Raw genomic sequence first — 17,801 nt, 5'->3', positions numbered from 1 at the left:
GCATCACACTCCCTGATTTCAAACTGTACTACAAAGCTACAGGAATCAAAATGGTATGGTATTGGCATAAAAACAGACATACAGATCAATGAAACAGAATAGAGAGCTCAGAAGTAAACCCATGCATAACATGGTCAATTTATGACAAAGGAGCCAAGAATAAACAATGGAGAAAGGATAGTTTCTTCAATAAATGATGCTGACAAAACTGGACAGCCACATAAGATAATGAAACTGGACCACTATCTTATACCATAAACAAAAAACTAACTCAAAAGGAGTTAAAAGCTTGAACATAAGACCTGAAACCATAAAAATCCTAGAAGAAAACATAAGCAGTAAGTTCCTTGACATTGGTCTTTGCAATGACTTTTTGGATTTGACACCAAAAGCAAAAATAAACATGTGGGACTACATCAAGGTACAAAACCTCTGCACAACAAAGGAAATCATTAACAAAATGAACAGGCAATCCACCAAATGGGAGAAAATATTTGCAAGTAATATATCTGATAAGAGATTAATATCCAAAATATATATTTTTAAAAACTCATACAATTCAATAGTAACAACAAAAAAAACCTCACTAAAAAAATGGGCAAAGGAGCTGAACAGACATTTTTCTAAAGACATATAGATGGCCACCAGGTACATGAAAAGGTCACAAATCAGAGAAGCACAAATGAAAACCACAATGAGATATTACCTCACACCTGTTAGAATGGTTATTACCAAAAGACAAAACATAAGTGTTGGTGAGGATGTAGAGAAAAAGGAACCCTTGTGCACTGTCGGTGGGAATGTAAACTGGTACAGTCACTATGGAAAACAGTATGGAGTTTCCTTAGAAACTTAAAAATAGAACAACCATTTAATCCATCAATTCCGCTTCTGAGAATTTATCTGAAGAAAATGAAAACAGTAAATTGAAAAGATATATGCATCCCTATGTTCACTGCAACATTATTTACAATAGCCAACACATGAAAGCAACCACAGTGTCCATCAGCGGATGAATGAAAAAAGAAAATGTGATATATTTATACAATGGAATATTATTCAGCCATTAAAAGAAACCCTTGCTATTTGTAACAACCTGGATGGATTTAGAGGGCATTATGCTAAATAAGACAGACAGAGAAAGACAAATATTGTATAATCTCACTTATATGTGGAATCAAAAAAACAGGAAAGAAAATGAAAGGAGCTCACAGATAGAACACATAGTGACTAAGGGGGGGAGTGGTACGGGGTACAAAGGCAGAAAGTTCTAGCTATAAAATAAATAAGTCTTGGGGATATAAGGCACAGCATGGTGACTATAATTAATAATTCTGTATTGCATATTTGAAACTTGCTAAGATAATAAATCTTAAAAGTTCTTATCACAAGAAGTTTTTTATAACTATAGTGATGGATATTAACTACATATACAAATACAGCATCATTATGTTGTACACCTGAAACTAATACAATGTTACATGTCAATTATACCTCAATTTTTTCAAAGTTTAAAAATTAAATCTAAAAACAAAGAATAGCAAAGCACAGAACACTAAGTCCCCACCATTGTTAAACTGCTTTGATAAAACACTTGCTAGCAATCTAAGTCAGAATGGAGGATATTTAAGTCTTTCCCAAAGGAAATCCTTACCACAACCAAAACCTCAACCAGCATACAATAGAGGAACTCAGTCCAACCTTCTCAAAGCTAGAAAAGATGACCAAAGCTTCCCCCACTACACTCTAAGTTCCAAGCCATTCACAGGAGCTGCTCACAGTGACATACTCAGAGGTAAATGCTGAAATGAGCTAATGACTGCTCTCTTCACATATTCTCCAAGCTATCCCCATCATTTTGTCCTGCGTACTCCACTCAACTTAAGAGGTAAAACTTCACAATAATAATACATCACCCTCCCTTCTTTGCTCACTTCCCTAGTTTCACTTTCCTAATATCTGGGAAACCAGACAGGAGATGTTGTCCCAGTTAATCTCTGGTTCTGGACTGGAAAAGATACCAGGAAGCATAACAGATCAATAGCGTTATGCCTTTATTGTTTTTTCTTTTAAACAAAAAATGATTACTTAACTGGCCAAGTTCTCAACATGGAATTTTCAGAATCTTCCATGAAGACTGACTCATGGGGGTAGGAGGGTATAGCTCAGTGGTAGAGCATGCATGAGTCCCTGGGTTCAACCTCCAATACCTCCATTAAAAAAATAACTAAATAAATAAACCTAACTACCACCTCCCCCCACCAAGAAAAAACTAAACTAAAACTAATTAAAAACATAAAAGACTGACTCATGGCATGGAGAATTCTGTGGAACAGTTTCACCCACTGAATTTTGTGCCCAGCACAACCCAACTCCAACTTGATATTACTGTAACTCCTCCCAGATAGGTAAACATTCACTTATGCCTTGGCATCTTGTCTCATCACACAGAAAACTTTGGCCAGGCTCCTAATACAGGCTTTTAGAATGACATCATGAAAAGAAAATAGTTACAGCATAATTTTGACCCAGGAAAAAACTACTCCACCACGAGAGTAACCACTGGAACAGAAAAAAAGATACCAAACGTCCGCCTGACTTCTGCTCCTAGAACAAAATTAACCAGCTGAACAGGAGCAACCAATCCAATAAAACTCTGTGTCCACAGCTGACCAAAAGAAACTTCTTTAACAAATAAAAACAAAAACAAACAAATGGAATCTAATCAAACTTAAAAGCTTTTGCACAGCAAAGGAAACCACCAACAAAACGAAAAGACAACCTATGGAATGGGAGAAAACATTTGCAAACAATGTGACCAACAAGAGGTTAATATCCAAAATATACAAACAGTTCATACAACTCAGTATCTAGAAAACAAACAACCGAATCAAAAAATGGACAGAGGACCTAAATAGACATTTCTCCAAAGACATACAGATGGCCAACAGATAACATGAAAAGATGTTAAACATCACTAATTATTAGAGAAAAGCAAATCAAAACCACAAGGAAGTGTCACCTCACACTGGTCAGAATGGCTATCATCAAAAAGTCTACAAATAATAAATGGAGAGGTTGTGGAGAAAAGGGAATCCTCCTACACTGCTGGTGGAAATGTAAATTGGTGCAGCCACTATGGAAAACAGTATGGAGGTTCCTTAAAAAACTAAAAATAGAGGTATCATATGATTCAGCAATCACAATCCTGGGCATATATTCAGAAAAGTTGAAAACTCTAATTTGAAAAGACACATGCATCTCAATGTTCATAGCAGCACTATTTACAGTAGCGAAGACATGGAAACAACCCAAGTGCCCACGGAGAGACAACTGGTTTAAGAAGGTGTGGTACATATATACAATGGAACAGTACTCAACCATAAAAAAGAATGAAATAATGCCATTTGCAGCAACATGGATGGATCCAGAAAATATGGTACAAAGACAGAGAAAGACAAATATATGGTATCACTTATATGTGGAATCTGAAAAACAATACAAATGAATCTACATACAAAACAGAAATAGACTCACCAATGTAGAAAACAAACTTATGGTTACCAAAAGGAAAGAGGGAATAAATTAGGAGTATGAGATTAACAGATGCAAACTACTATACATAAAACAAGATTAGCCACAAAGATTCACTGGATTTATACAGGGAACTATACTTAGTATCTTGTAATAACCTACAATGGAAAATAATCTGAAAAATATATATGTATAAGTGAATCACTTTGCTGTACACCTGAAACTAACACAATATTGTAAATCAACTACAATTCAATTAAAAAAAAACTTCTTTAACAATATACACTAACTGCTCTTGAAAACACTTCCTTTTCAAGTTACTGATCCAACAGCTAGAAAGAAAGTAAGAGAAATTAAAATTAAGCCATTAGTTAACAAGCTAAAAAAATACATACCACAAAAGTGTGACTGAAAGGGAGGCTGCGGGGGGGCTTTATCTAACGCAAAGCTGTGATGCACCAAAGCTGACACAGCAATAATCTACAAAGAAAAGAGAAAACAAATCACTTATCAGACACCACTATGCAGCCGGCATTCTCACCAAAACCACCAAGAACGTAAAGATACAGATTTTAGTCCTTAAGAGTATTTTAACTTTTTATTATGAAAGTATTTAATAAAAAATAATAAAATCACCTCTCATATACCCATCATCCTGCTTCCATTATCAGCTCATCAATAGCCCTGTCTATCCCGCCTTCCCCGCACCGCCCTGTTATTTTGAAGCAAAACCCTTTATCTATCACTTTATCCAGAAATACTTCAGCAGATCTCTCTAAAACAGGGTTTCTCAACCTCAGCACTATGGACACTTAAGGCTGAACAACTCTTCGCTGTAGGGCTGCCCTATGCGCTGTGGAATGTTTAGCAGCATCCCTGGCTGCTTGCAGCACTGCTCCCTATCCCCGCAATCTCCAAGCTGCGACAACTAAAAACGTCCCCAGACATGGCCAGAAGTCCCCTTAAGGGGATTTTGCCCAGCTGAGAACTACTACTTTAAAAGATGAAAAGTTTTTAAAATGCAATATGATCATCTCAGCTAATACAATTAATAGTAATTACTTAAACTCATTAAATATCCAGGCAGAATTCAAATTCTCATGTTTTCCCAACTATCTTAATTTTATTTACCAAATAAATCCATACTTTGCATGTGGTTGACAGGTAAAACTATGAAGTACAATCCCTCCTCACCTATTATTTCTCTGCAGTTTATCTGTTGAAGAAACTGGGTTGTTGTGCCGGTAGAGTACCCCACAGTACAGATTCTACTGCATCTATCCCAGCAATATCATTTAACGTATTTTTTTTCTGTTTCTGTACTGCCTGGATATTCATATGTAAATCTAAAGGCTTGATCAAAATCAGGTTCAAATTTTTGGCAAGAATACTTTGGAGGTATCACTGGTTATCACATCAGGTCGGGTTACCTCTAATTTTAGTGATCAGGGCAGCCACTGAAAATCACTGCCTAGACCCATTATTTCATTAGGGATTGCAAAGTGGTCAGACTCAATTTTTCCTTCATCATTTTTTTTTCCTTCATCATTTATTAACTGGAAACCGTCTATGAAGAGAAACCTCCCTGAATCAACGATTTGGTTACCTGAGGTACAGTATGTGTTCAAAAAAGTCAAGATAAATGCTTGATTCAATTCCTTTATTTACCAGTTTTCAAAGTGAGTTGGTTCCCTAGTTCCCTTCACAGGTAAGCTATGCGGTGCTGTGTTTACACTATCATTATGAACTCCTGTGTTTCAATCTGTTGCAGTTATTCTTACACATGCTCAAATTGTCCCATCTTTGTTGACAGGAAACTCTTCAAGTTGACTCCTGCGTCTTTCTGACATATCTTCAGTGGATTTTAATATTGTCCTTGTTTTCTAGTATAACAAGACATTCCAGGCTTATCTTGGACATTTCCAGCCCCAAATTAGCCATTTCTTCAGAGCTCTATTTCCTTTATTAGGAAATGGTATTTTGAAACCTTACTCTGGCTGCTGGAGGATGGATTTTTTTTTTTAACGAATTAAAATTTTCCCAAACACTTAACTATTAACTGTCTCCTGTATTAGCTATTATTAAAAGATGAAATCACACACTAAAAAAAAATTGCCAAAATGCTGCTGTTAAAAAAGATCCTCAATGTCAAAAGGATTCAGAAGAAAACATAAAGCAGCTCCCAATGACCGAAGAGAGCCAAAGTTAAGCATTAAAAATAGCAATAATTAATGATTGCAATAGATTGAAATATTGACTATATATAAATAAGCCTGAGTTTATAATGAGTCCATAAAAGAGGAAACAAAAATAAGTAACAAAAGTAAATAAACAAATCATTGTTCAACAACACATGTAATGTATGTCCTCAACTTCCTACTCAGAAAACTGGCAAAAGAAGAGAAAGTATGCATTTATTGTTCCCTTCTTATATAAAGTATTGCAGCATAACAAAATAGTGCTGGTTAATAAGGAAAGGGTAACTTTATAGGAAACTTTAACTAATAATCATTCTAATATTTAACACGTTTAATAAACATGGAAGGATGACAGAATTAGAGAACCACATTTTACAACTCCTAATGAAATAACAAATTCAGGCAAAAATCAGATCATTGGGCTCTCAACTGGGAACAATTTTGCCCCCTATGCCCAGGGGACATTTGGAGATGTCTGGAAGCATTTCTGGTTGTCAGAATTAGGGGGCAGGGGTCATGTTTGGCATCAAGTAGAGGCCAGGCATACTGGTAAACATCCCACCATACACAGGACAGCCTCTATAATGAGTTATCCAGCCCAAAACATCAGTGGTTGCGACAGTTAAAAAACTTGAACCTACTAATTAATCATAGCCCCACTAGGAGTGCTTTAACCAGGCATTATGTGCCTGCTGATATGATGCAATATGAATTACACTGTACCACCAATACAGTATTTAGGCCAAAAAAAGGTCAAACCTGAATCTAATCAATTCTGCAGCGCTAACAAGCAGGCGCGGGTGCTTTTTCTGTAAAGGGCCAGGCAGTAAATATTTTAGGCTTTCAGGTCACACGGTCTGTCATGACTAATAACTTTGCTGCCTAGTACAAAAGCAGCTGTAGACAATACATAAACGAATAGATGTACTGTCTTCCAATGAAACTTTATTTACAAAAATGGGTGGTGGGCTAGATTTGCCCACAGGCCATAGTTTGCCTACCCCTGGTATACAGTAAGAAATCTGATGATACAAGGAAGCAAACAAATACAGAAAATGGGTCATTCTTTGAGGCAACCTATAATGATTTTTCATTAAGTGAATGTCACTGAAAAAACTGGAGGGGGTGGAAAGGAGCTGCAGCCACTTAAAAGAGATTCAAGAGACAAAAATTAAACATCATCTGTGGATCTTATACGAATCCTGATTCAAATAAAACAGCCGCTAAAATACATTTCTGAGGAACAGTCATGTGACTATGGACTGGGTATTTTAGATGGTATCAAGGAATCACTGTTAACGTTAATAGGTGTGATAATGGCATTCTATAAGAAAGTGTGCATGTTTTGAGAGATGCGTACCGAAGTACACAGAGGAAAAATGACACAACGTCTGAGATTAGCTTTAAAATACTTCAGGAGGGAAAAAAAGAGAGGGATAAATGAGTGTGACAAAATCTGGCTAACTGGTGAATATGAGTGATTGGTATATAGCAGTTCATTATCCACTTTAAGTTCTCCAAAATTAAAAAAATTTTAAAAACAAAAAAAAATCCAGCAATTTAAGTTTAAAAAAAAACCTCCAACACTAGACAAATTCAATTCATTCTTCAAAATGGAGCTTGGTAGTGAATTAGTTTTCTTTCCCCTCCAAAAAGAACGACTTTCCTTTACAGAAAAGCTGTGCAAGTTCAGGAAGTACCACACCTAAGGCATAAGTACGAAATCTGTCCTATTTACCTCATTCTCATGTGTCTTTGCATTCTGCATTGTCTTCATGCTGAAAGACATGACCACGAGTGGAGGAGGACTGACATCCTTAATTACATTCATCAGGTCTGGTTTCAAGGCCATTGCCTCAACTTTACACCAACTGATTGGCTGACCCAAGAGCTCTGAAAGAGAATAGATACAATAGATCAATAGCTATTTACCGAAAAAGAAAAACTACCAAAATGAAGACATCTGTGATTAACTGAGATGGTCTTCAACCCTATCTTCTCACAAAAATGTCTTGTTACGTCTAAAAATAAGCCACATTATTGGACTGTATGCAAATCTTTGTGTGTGTGTATACATATGTTCACTTCCTTGGGAAAAAGGTCCACAGCCTTCATCTGCCTTCCAAAAAAATCCAGAACCCAAAATAAGTTTTTAAAAACCAAAATAGTGCCTTGGAGGAATCACGAAACAGTTTAAGAGATTCATGAAGACAAACCAGTGTGTGACAGATGACAGTACTGAGAAACATCAGGCAAGAGACCGTGCAAGCACGATCCCCACTGGGCAGTGATGCTTCCCTCCTTCAAAGGTCAGCAGTTCACCATGGAGAAGAGCTGGGCCGCATCAGCCAGGTCGGAAGTCCACACCAACAGCAGCACAATGAAGGATGTACCTGAATGGCCGCCTGGGCTGAGCCCCTCTCCCACTAAAATGCGAAGTATCACAGCAGCAGTCATTCCCCACAAACCCCTCTACACTCACTCAAGGAAGACCTTGAAAAGACCAACATAAAGAAGGAAGCGGACACGCTGAAATAAAGACCAATTCCTTAACTTCTAAAAACCGCATCTATCAGCGATTTACTTAGCACTTTTAAAAGGAAATTTTTCCTTACGTGGATTTTTTACTTCAAGCCAACAAGGTCCTTTGATCTTTCTGTTCATCAAGAACAGTTCCAAGCTGGATGTGTTGGTCCCAAATACATGAGAAAAAGTTTCTCCTTTCAAATCCTGAGGAAGCTGTGGCATTTCAGCCTGGAAAAGGCCCAGAAGAAAAAAAAAATCTTTTTTGTTGAAAACCATTACTTCACATTTCCCAAGTCTGTATTTGAAATAAACAAAAGCCTCTCTGTGAACCACCAGAAGAAACCCCTTTGATATATATGAAATGTAATTTGCCACAAATGAAATCCAAAACAATTCACAGTAGGAAACAAAAACAATTCACAATGACAAAATAATGCATCTTGATGACACCCATTAGAAGAAAAATGGGCCAAGAAGCTCCCCCAAAAGAGGATTTCTGTCCAGAGCTGTACATGCCTTACTGATAAAGAAGGCCAAATAAGTACCACTCCATTAGAAGAAAGAAAGCAAGGGAGTGGAACTCATTCAAAATGCTTCCACGGTATTTTTCATCACCACTGTCAGAAACATTTTCTTAAGTTTCCTTTTTCCAACATCATGAGATAAGAACACTGGAACAGAGGTAAAGAGAGGTTAAGGTCCAGTTAATTAACATCCCGCAGCAATGACCTTGTCTGTCACGGGGGCAAGAGCAGCACTACAACAAGGCTACTGACGCTCTTCCCTCACCTTTCCACTGCTCAGAGGGACACTGTGACAGACTAATGATGTTCAACTCCACCATGTGGCATTCTGTCCACCTGACAAACAGTTGTGCAGTTGTCTCAACTTATTTATTTAAAGATGCATATATGAAAGCAGAGAAAGGTAGTATAACCTGTAGTCTATGTATTTAAATTCATTTTATCCATTGTAATTACTCCTTGCTGTAAGTCCACTTCAACGAACTGGGAGCTTGAGGAGCCCTGCCAGTATTCCTAATTGAAAGCCAGATGAAATTTCAAAAACATAAAAATCCCATTTTCAACCAAAAGCCATTACTCTTCCTTGTTTGACTTACCGAGTATCTAACTTCCAAGTACTCGGATCTTTCTGGAACATCAGGTATCTCAAAAGCATAGTTCTTTTCCACTGCCTGGGTAAGTAGATATTTAAAAATCATTAAGACATCATTAAATCATTAAAAATCATGAAAAACTTCATAAACTAAATTGACAAGCATTACATACATACTGCATGATACGGTATTTAATCATTATGGAACACAAAGGAAAACAGAGCCAAAAAAGCAGCTTTTCCCCCTTTCAACTGGGACTAAAATACCTAGTGACAAAATGTTAAAAAGACTTATTGTGGACACTAGAGAACTTAAGAAATATTTGCATTCAAGAGAGGCAATAAAAGGGGCAGGGTATAGCTCAAGCGGTAGAGTGCGTGCTTAGCATGCACGAGGTCCTGAATTCAGTCCCCAGTACCTCCTCTAAATATAAACAAATAAGTGAACCTAATTACCTACCCCCTCCAAAAATTTAAAAAATAAAAAAAGAGAGGCAATAAAAATTAAAAATTTCTACAATGTTAATGCACTAAAATCCATTTGCTATTCTTTGATACTAAGCAACTCCATCTTGCCAAAAAAAATAATAAACATTGGAATTATAGCTCACAGGTACTGAGTGCTTGCTATATATACATAAGGACTGTTCTAATTACCTAATATGAATTAACCGACTTAACCCTTTCAACAGCTCTTGAAATAAGACCTCATTTATCAGGTGAAGAAATGGGCCCAGAGAAGTCACTCATCACTTCATCACTTGTCCAAGGTCAGACCAGGAAGTGGTGGGGCTAAGACTTAAAGCACAAGCACCTATACTCATCACTATTACACCACATTGCTTCTAGAATTTTAGAGACTTGATCCATCAGCCACAATTCAAAGCTCAAATAGTTAAGACAGTTAGCCTCGTTTTCAGCAACTCAATCCTCCCTTTACTACCATTACTGTTAATAGCCAGTGTGCTGTGTTGAGTTACAGCCCCCACAACGATCCCCAAAGGCATCGATATCTCATTAATATCAAGACAATTGATCAGTATGTATCACATGAATAGAAGAATTTTGTTCAATCAGAAATAGCATCACAGTCCCTGCCCTTTAAAGAAAAAAACTTACTTAACCTTCTGATCAAGACAACTTGGCAATAACTAATACAAACAAGATCAGAACAATTTCTTTTCCATTTGGCATAAAAGCACAAGATACTCTTCAAGTAATGAAAGCAATTACTTTGCTACGAGTTATCTTTTTATTCAAATTAGTGAACATCATTTTATACACAGTTTAAAGAGTAAGAAAAATATTTTTACAAATCTGACATACTGGTTTTATATTCATATCTATGGAATTTCCATTCAATAAATTATAGCCACACACAAGGCATTTTGCACAAAGAAGACATGCAGTAACTTATTGCTAAATCAGCAAATTAACAAACAACTAATAAACAGAGTTAGAAAAAATTATCACCAAATACAAACCTTGGACTTGAATTTCATAATTTTGTATTTTGCTGCTACTTTTTCGTCAAATTCATCATAAACATCCTTCATTGTAACTGGAGTTCCTTTTTCTTTCCCTGTATTTAGATCAATTTTCTGCTTTCCCATGGAGAGGAGAGGGGAGAGGAAAAAAAGGTGTCTGTACATAAGATGTTTTCACCCACCAGAAACCCAAGTCTAAATCAATTTTCATCTTCACTCAAACATTTAATAGAACAAGGTGAATTCAAAGATACAAACAGACCCAAAAATGTACTAAATCCAATGCCCAATTCATCCCAATGGCATCCTAAAAGCAAACCAGAGAGAAAGATGATCGATCCTACATAATGGGAGAATAGTGTTATAAATCCTGACCAAGAGGCTTTACAGTTCAGCTGAAATGGGAAGGGGCTGGGGTCAAGAGGGGAGTGTGGATATTAAGTCCCAGTAAAAAGAAAGAGCAAACAAAACTGATCTTGTTGAAATGACCTTGTTAAATGGCCAGGGAGGACATGGCACTGCTGCCCGTATAGCGAAAGCATGAAAACTGGGCCAAACGCCACGTCGGAATTTAAAGCCATATACTCCCAACCCGGATAATTATGGACATGGGGACTGGAGGGAAAAGATGGCATTATATACTAAAACTCGGGCACTCTGACACTCTTCCTAACAAGTTGAAAAACAGTTTCACTCCATTTCTCTACTTCTCCCAATCTCTAATGGAGCCACTGACAATCAGTGGTCACTAGGCAGACAACAAGACAGAAGCAGCAAGGTTGTAGATAACCCTCAGCCCTGCTAAGGACAGGGTTGGTGGCAGAACACAGAAGGTACTTGGAGTGAGAGGCTAATCATTAAGGTTTACCATTTCACGGGGAAGGAAGTAGAGCGTTCGTTCAATGTTTTTCACCATGACACAACAGCTCACGTGAGTCTTGGCGAAGTCAATCCAAACCTTGCCAAACAGAAATACCACACCTAAAAGAAGAAGGAAAAACTGAGAAAATAAACATTTCAATTATGCCTCACTAAAGGGACAATATAAAAGCTCACTAAATGTGTCCACACATTTATGCTTTCATGGTAAGTCATTTTTTACAGCAAATTTGTACCTGCTGTTCAATCCCCAAGACCAGTCCCTTTACTCAGTACTTATGTCACATGACAATATCACACCAGTAAAACCTGTGACCCCTGGGAGGACAGGGAACAGAATGTTTCTCTAACTTGGGAGAAACATTTTCCCTAGAATTAGAGAGAAACTCCAGGTAAATGGAGACAAACCTCAGTTATTAGGGAGACATTCCAGGCCTGAGTAGACACACCTGGGTAACTACTGAGACACCTCAGGTCAGTGAAGAAATTCTTGGGGAATTAGGGAGCCATCCCAGATCAATGTAGAGATACCTCGAAAATTAGGGAGACATCCTAGATCAGTGTAGGGACAAAAAGAACATTTTCCCTAGAACCAGGATTACCCAGATTAAGAGAAACAAAAAAAGCAAACTATTCTCCAATGAATCTTATTTAAACCTCTTGTGAGTACTCTGAAAATACTAAATTCCTTTTCAGCACCTGTACTTACCAATAAAAATTAATATTCCAGGGTGGGAGTATAGCTTAGTGATAGAGCACATGCTTAGCATGCATAAGGTCCTGGGTCAATCCCCAGTACCTCCACCAAAAAAAAAAAAATTAACATTCATGTGGAAGGATAACTATGCATGATACATCAGTATTCTTCTGTATATAAAATTGTGTTTGAGAAAAAATATAATTCATCTCATATCTTATTCCATGTAACAGTAAATATCTCCTGATAGGGTTCAACTATTATCTCCTATTTCATCCTTTCTAAAACCTCAGAATCCTTAAGACACCTGGCTAAGTAGTGTTTGTCATGTTCCTCTCTCTCTTCTATTTCTGTTTTAACAAACGGTCTAGTAACTAAGTCAGGAGTCAGGCTCCTTTTGAGATCCCTAAGTAATGTATACCACCAAGTAAAACCAAGACTTCCTGGACATCAAGTCATTGTTCATGAAAACTGGCCACCAAGAAAGGACTCCAGAGGTTTGACAGTCAATCTAAGAGACAGTCACTGTGCAAAATCCTGGGCTCTGTGAATAATTAGATGGCAGTAATCAACATAGCCACTCCACAGGGCCACTTGTCTGAGACACTAAGAAAATTCTGGTACATGCAAAGGCTACTGTTCACAAAGCCAATTACTCTAGCTTCACAAGATAGCTCATCAGTGCTTCCTTTTGTCACTCATTCTAGTAGAAACAAGACCATACAGAATTTTCATTTCTGCAGATGATTAAAATTCTTACAAGAGTTGGGTAATTTTCAGCTGGGGTAAGAGACGGGGGTGGGGGGAAGACAGGGGAGAGGGAAGGGAGGCCTGTGGGGATGATTAAAAAAGAAAAAAAAAAATCACAGTAGCTCAGAAAATTAAAAGTCATCCTCACAACAGTTAGAGATGAAAAAATAAATCCCATGCAAAGAAAAATAAAGACCCTAATATTGGATTCAAAGATTCAAATAGCTCATTTTACAGTCAAACTAATATCACACTTCATGCAACACGTTTGACACTGTTTATGCCTCATTTGCCACAAAAAGATCATGGTAAACAAAGATTACATTCCCCTTAAAGTTAGTAGCTGAAACCAGGTGCAGCCAGGATTATTCAACCTTGAAAAAGTCATAATGAAGACAGGATATCTTCCCATATGCAAAGAGTAAGATTCTTTTCATAATTATGGAGCATTCAGCAACAACTGACTGACTTAGAATCTGTAAGAAAGTGAGAAACAATAACAGAGTCTTTGGGAGTACTTCGTTTTTATTAGCACCATTGATTTCACCAAGGCTCAGTGATCATAACCTGCTATCATGATGAAACTGTTTAACCTTCTGAAAATGACAAGACTTTTTTTTTTTTAAAGCCGTCTTATTTAACCCGTTGGCATCAATCACAGAGGACACAACGGAAGAAGTACCATGGAACAGCAGAGCAGACCGAGGGTGAGAAGCCCAGAAGCCTGCCACGGACGAGCTGACCACTGTATCTTTTAGAGCCTCAGCTTCCTCCACCTTAAGTAACTAGAGTAGATCTCTGAGGCCTCCTTCAGTCCTAGAAATTTCCTTTTATTCGAGCAATTAGAAGACAGGCCAATAACAGACTAGTACCTCTTTTGACTGTAAAATACTTCCCAATTGTAGTTGAAAAAGTCCATCATGATGACGGTTAGTAGCAGAATTCAACAATACATGCCATACATCAGTTGCTTAGCAAATATAGACGTGCTTCAACGTGCTTCAATCTTAACCTCCAACATCCACTACTACAGACCAGCAGCAGCCGACAGACAGTTCTGTAACGACAGAATTCTTCTCCATCTGTGTCATCCATGAATACAGTAGCTATTAGCCACATGTGGCTACTGAGTGCTTGAAAAGTGCCTAGTGGCTGAGAAGCTGAACTTTAAATTTTATTCCACTTTAATTAATTTAAATTTAAAGAGCTGCATGTGGCCAGCAGCTACCATAGTGGACGGTGCAGCTCTAGACCCTTGCCCTGCAAAATGATGCTCTGTTTTTTGGTTAGAGTATCAACCAATAAACAATAGATGGAAACAGAAAACTCACTTTCACATAGGAAAGAAAGAGCATTGCTGTTTCCTCAAGTTCCCATTTTCGGCAATCTGATGCTATACATGCAGGTTTACAGGAAGGGGACCATCCTCTTCTGTGTTATCCATTCTTACCTCACATTGCTACAAGGCTTCGAGAGGCAAACTTGCTACCAGCAGCAAGTACTGGTTCTCTGAAACATTCCACATGCATCTACAGGACAGTCACTGTGCAGTTTATTTTAATGAACATTTACTGAACACCTACTGTGTGCCTGGCAGCATGCTGGATGTTGGAAAAAAAGTCCCAGCCCTCCAGGAGTTTAAAGGCTTTGGAGGAAAAGACAACACAGAATCAGATCTTTTCAAAATCATGACAGATGCCACAATGGGTAAGGGTAGGATGGGGTCACAGAAAGGGCTCTTAGGCCATTTTGGAGGACTGGGACAATTCCAGGAGGTAACACTGAGGCCGAGTCAGGCGAGGGCATTCTAGTCAGACAAACACAGTGAGTGAAGGGATACGGTGTAAAGAGCAGCAGGTGCACAGAGTGAACTACTTCTAGGACGCAAAAGTCCTTCACAGAGGGCAACAGAAGACTTACTAAGGAACTGGGACTGTCTGCTGCAGGCAGCAGCCACTGCGGATTTTCTCCAGTGAGGAAATGACACGATCAGTTACCCTCCTGAGCAGCTCAGCAGCAGTGAGGGGATGCCAGCTGAGGGTTCAGTCAGGAGGCTGGTGTCAATCAGCAAAGAGGGCTCAAGGGTGGGAGTTGTGAGAAAGAGAGGATAGCTGGTCTAGTTCAAGAGGAGAAAACTACTAAGCCTTGGTGAGGGAAGGAAGCAAAGGGGGGACCCAAGGCTGGCTTCCAGATTTCTGGTTTTGATAGGACCACTCATCAAGTCAGGGAATAAAACCCAGCGGGGAGCAGGCAGAGCAGAGCAGAGCAGCACTGGGATGCGCGGGCCCACCGCGTCACTCAGCTCCAGCCAGCATAGCCATGCTTCGGGGAGGTCACACAAAGCCCGTGTGCAAACGGTGACCCTAAAGCTGTATGATGGGGCAGCCCTTGGTTTCAGAAATGGATGGGGAACAATCTGCAAGCCTCATGTAATCACACTTGCCGGCCTATCTTGCACCAGTGAGTAACTGGCTTTCTGTGAGTCAGAATTCACCAAATCAGCTCATTCAGAGAAGGACTTGGAAATCAGCCTCGATCCCTCCTTTCCATCAACCCCTACGTCCATCAACAAGTTCACGTTAAAATACATGTTACAGGCGTTCACTTCTCTCCTTCACAGCTGCCCCAAGTGCGTGTAACTGGCGCACCTGTCCTGGACCGACTGATCTCTAGGGCTCCCCAGCTCCTGCCCTGGCCACACACACACACACACACACACACGCATGCTGGTCTCCGCATAAACCAGAGGGTTCCTGTTAAAATGTAAACCCAACCAGGGATCCAACCCCACCCCCTCACCCCTCACCCCACACTGAAAATCCCCAACTGCCCCTACAACTACTCCTGGAAGATCTCAACTCCTTGATATAGCTTTCAAGGCCGTTCATTATCTAGCCTTTGCCTTTATCTCCAACTTCATTTTCAACCAATCTTGTCACTTATTACTCTGCTGCAACCACTCAGGGCCCCTCATTTCTGTCTCCAGGCCTCTGCACTCCCTGGTTCCTCAGGCTGAGATGCTCTCTCCTCAGCTCTTAAAGTGCCTCAAATCTCGCCCAAAGGTCATTTCCTCAGACAGGCCTTCCCTGGCCATCCCCCAAATAACTGCCATTTCACCGTTTATCAACTCACCCTTAGTTACTGCCTCTCTCTCCCACCCCACTAGAACGTAAGCTCCATTAGGACAGGGAATTTGTCCAGCTGGTTCACCCTACCTCAGACCCTGGCACACAACAGGTGTTCAAATTGCTGAAGGAACAAATTAATGACTGATTCCACTTAAAGTCAAGTGCATTTCAGTAAGTTCTAGATACACTGATGGTGAACTACAAAGCACACATTCCAAAACCACATATAACTAGTTTTCAGAATAAGCGTCTGCAAGGACTATTCACACCATAACTCCTCACCATTCGCGTGGCTCACACACTTTACAGTGACTGAGTGTTGCTCTCTTACTATACATGCACATGAGGGCAGAGGCTGTGCCAATTACAATCACTCAAGCACTTGAGGGAAAGGCACTATTCTGTAGTAAAGACGTTCCGTTACCGTATGGATGATTACCTGGTTGGCTATACTGATCTTCATAAGCATCCAGCCAATAAAACTGAAATACTTGTTCATCATCTGCCCCCTTCACCAGTGGGAGGTGATTGGAATCCACTTGAACTTCCGGAGCTGAGAAACTGCTGTCATCCTCCTGCTCAATGTCCCAACAAGAGACATCTGGGAGCAAATTTCCTCTGCAAGAAAAACATGTTTTTCAAAAGCCTTTCAAAATCCAACAGAGTAACGGTAGCATTACTTGCCAGAAGTCATAAAATGCTCTTACAAGTAGGACGTGGTCTCTTTCCCAGGATCGGTCTCCTGCTTCACCCCCTCTGCTGGCTCCCTCTCTTGGTCCCGAGTCTTGGCAGCCACAGGCTCCACATCCATCTCCTCAGCTTCCATGGGCTCATCAAAGTCACCATCTTCAAACTCCATTGCCCCGGACTCCTCGTCATCCGTGCGCAGCGCTGCCAGCTCCCCTGTGGGGGCTGTCACACATTCCCACCACGTGCCGCCGCCGTGAAGCACAGCAGCCCACCCCCTTCCCACACTGTATCTGCAGTTCTCTTCACTCTCCAAATTGGACACCTTTAACTTTTCCTGCTATGGATTCAAATCCTTCCCAAAGAAACTGGCTCTCGCAGTCCCTTCAAATTCACCCATACTTCCTCCTTTGTGGGGCCCCCACCTTTGGATAGCCTTTGCAATTGCTTGCAATTCTGCCTGACATCAGACTTACCGGCACACTGCAGAGGGACAGGAGTTAACGAAGCCTCCTTCCTTGAGACCAGGGAAGCGGTTTTTCCTGAAGGAACTGCCTATAAATGTTTTTAAATGTTTAGTCAGTTAGACCCGCACACTAAAAATACGCGACTGTCCTACCCTGACCAGAGATAATGACAGCTCCCATTATAAAATGACTTTATGTATTGTTAATGTAATAGCTTCAATTATTTTACTGTTACCTAGGTTTACCAAAAAAAACCAACTTGTTTCCAGGAGGAAAATTATTGCATTTAGCACAGCTGTAATACCTATAATAAACACACACTAGTTACTACA

The 17,801-nt window shown here is 39.5% G+C and overlaps 1 protein-coding gene across 6 annotated transcripts in view; it reads right to left on the bottom strand.

Moving 5' to 3' along the window:
* POLA1 (DNA polymerase alpha 1, catalytic subunit) overlaps positions 1-17,801 on the bottom strand; it is a 293,197-nt gene that overhangs the window by 258,072 nt on the left and 17,324 nt on the right. For all 6 annotated transcript variants that reach the window (XR_012504511.1, XM_074358788.1, XM_010961709.3 and 3 more), the window contains 9 exons: positions 17,479-17,557; positions 17,023-17,227; positions 16,755-16,933; positions 11,730-11,842; positions 10,859-10,975; positions 9,379-9,453; positions 8,348-8,486; positions 7,471-7,625; positions 3,930-4,014 (listed from right to left, as the gene is read on the bottom strand). Coding sequence is in view for 5 of the 6 variants with exons in the window: in XM_074358788.1 (XP_074214889.1) it covers positions 3,930-4,014; positions 7,471-7,625; positions 8,348-8,486; positions 9,379-9,453; positions 10,859-10,975; positions 11,730-11,842; positions 16,755-16,933; positions 17,023-17,227; positions 17,479-17,557 (1,147 nt within the window). In the remaining variant the exon portion in view is untranslated. The remainder of the gene's footprint in view (positions 1-3,929; positions 4,015-7,470; positions 7,626-8,347; positions 8,487-9,378; positions 9,454-10,858; positions 10,976-11,729; positions 11,843-16,754; positions 16,934-17,022; positions 17,228-17,478; positions 17,558-17,801) is intronic.

Source organism: Camelus bactrianus, chromosome X, assembly GCF_048773025.1.
Source record: "Camelus bactrianus isolate YW-2024 breed Bactrian camel chromosome X, ASM4877302v1, whole genome shotgun sequence".
In the NCBI taxonomy this organism is placed as follows: Eukaryota; Metazoa; Chordata; class Mammalia; order Artiodactyla; family Camelidae; genus Camelus; species Camelus bactrianus.
This window is presented reverse-complemented; position numbering and strand designations above follow the sequence as displayed.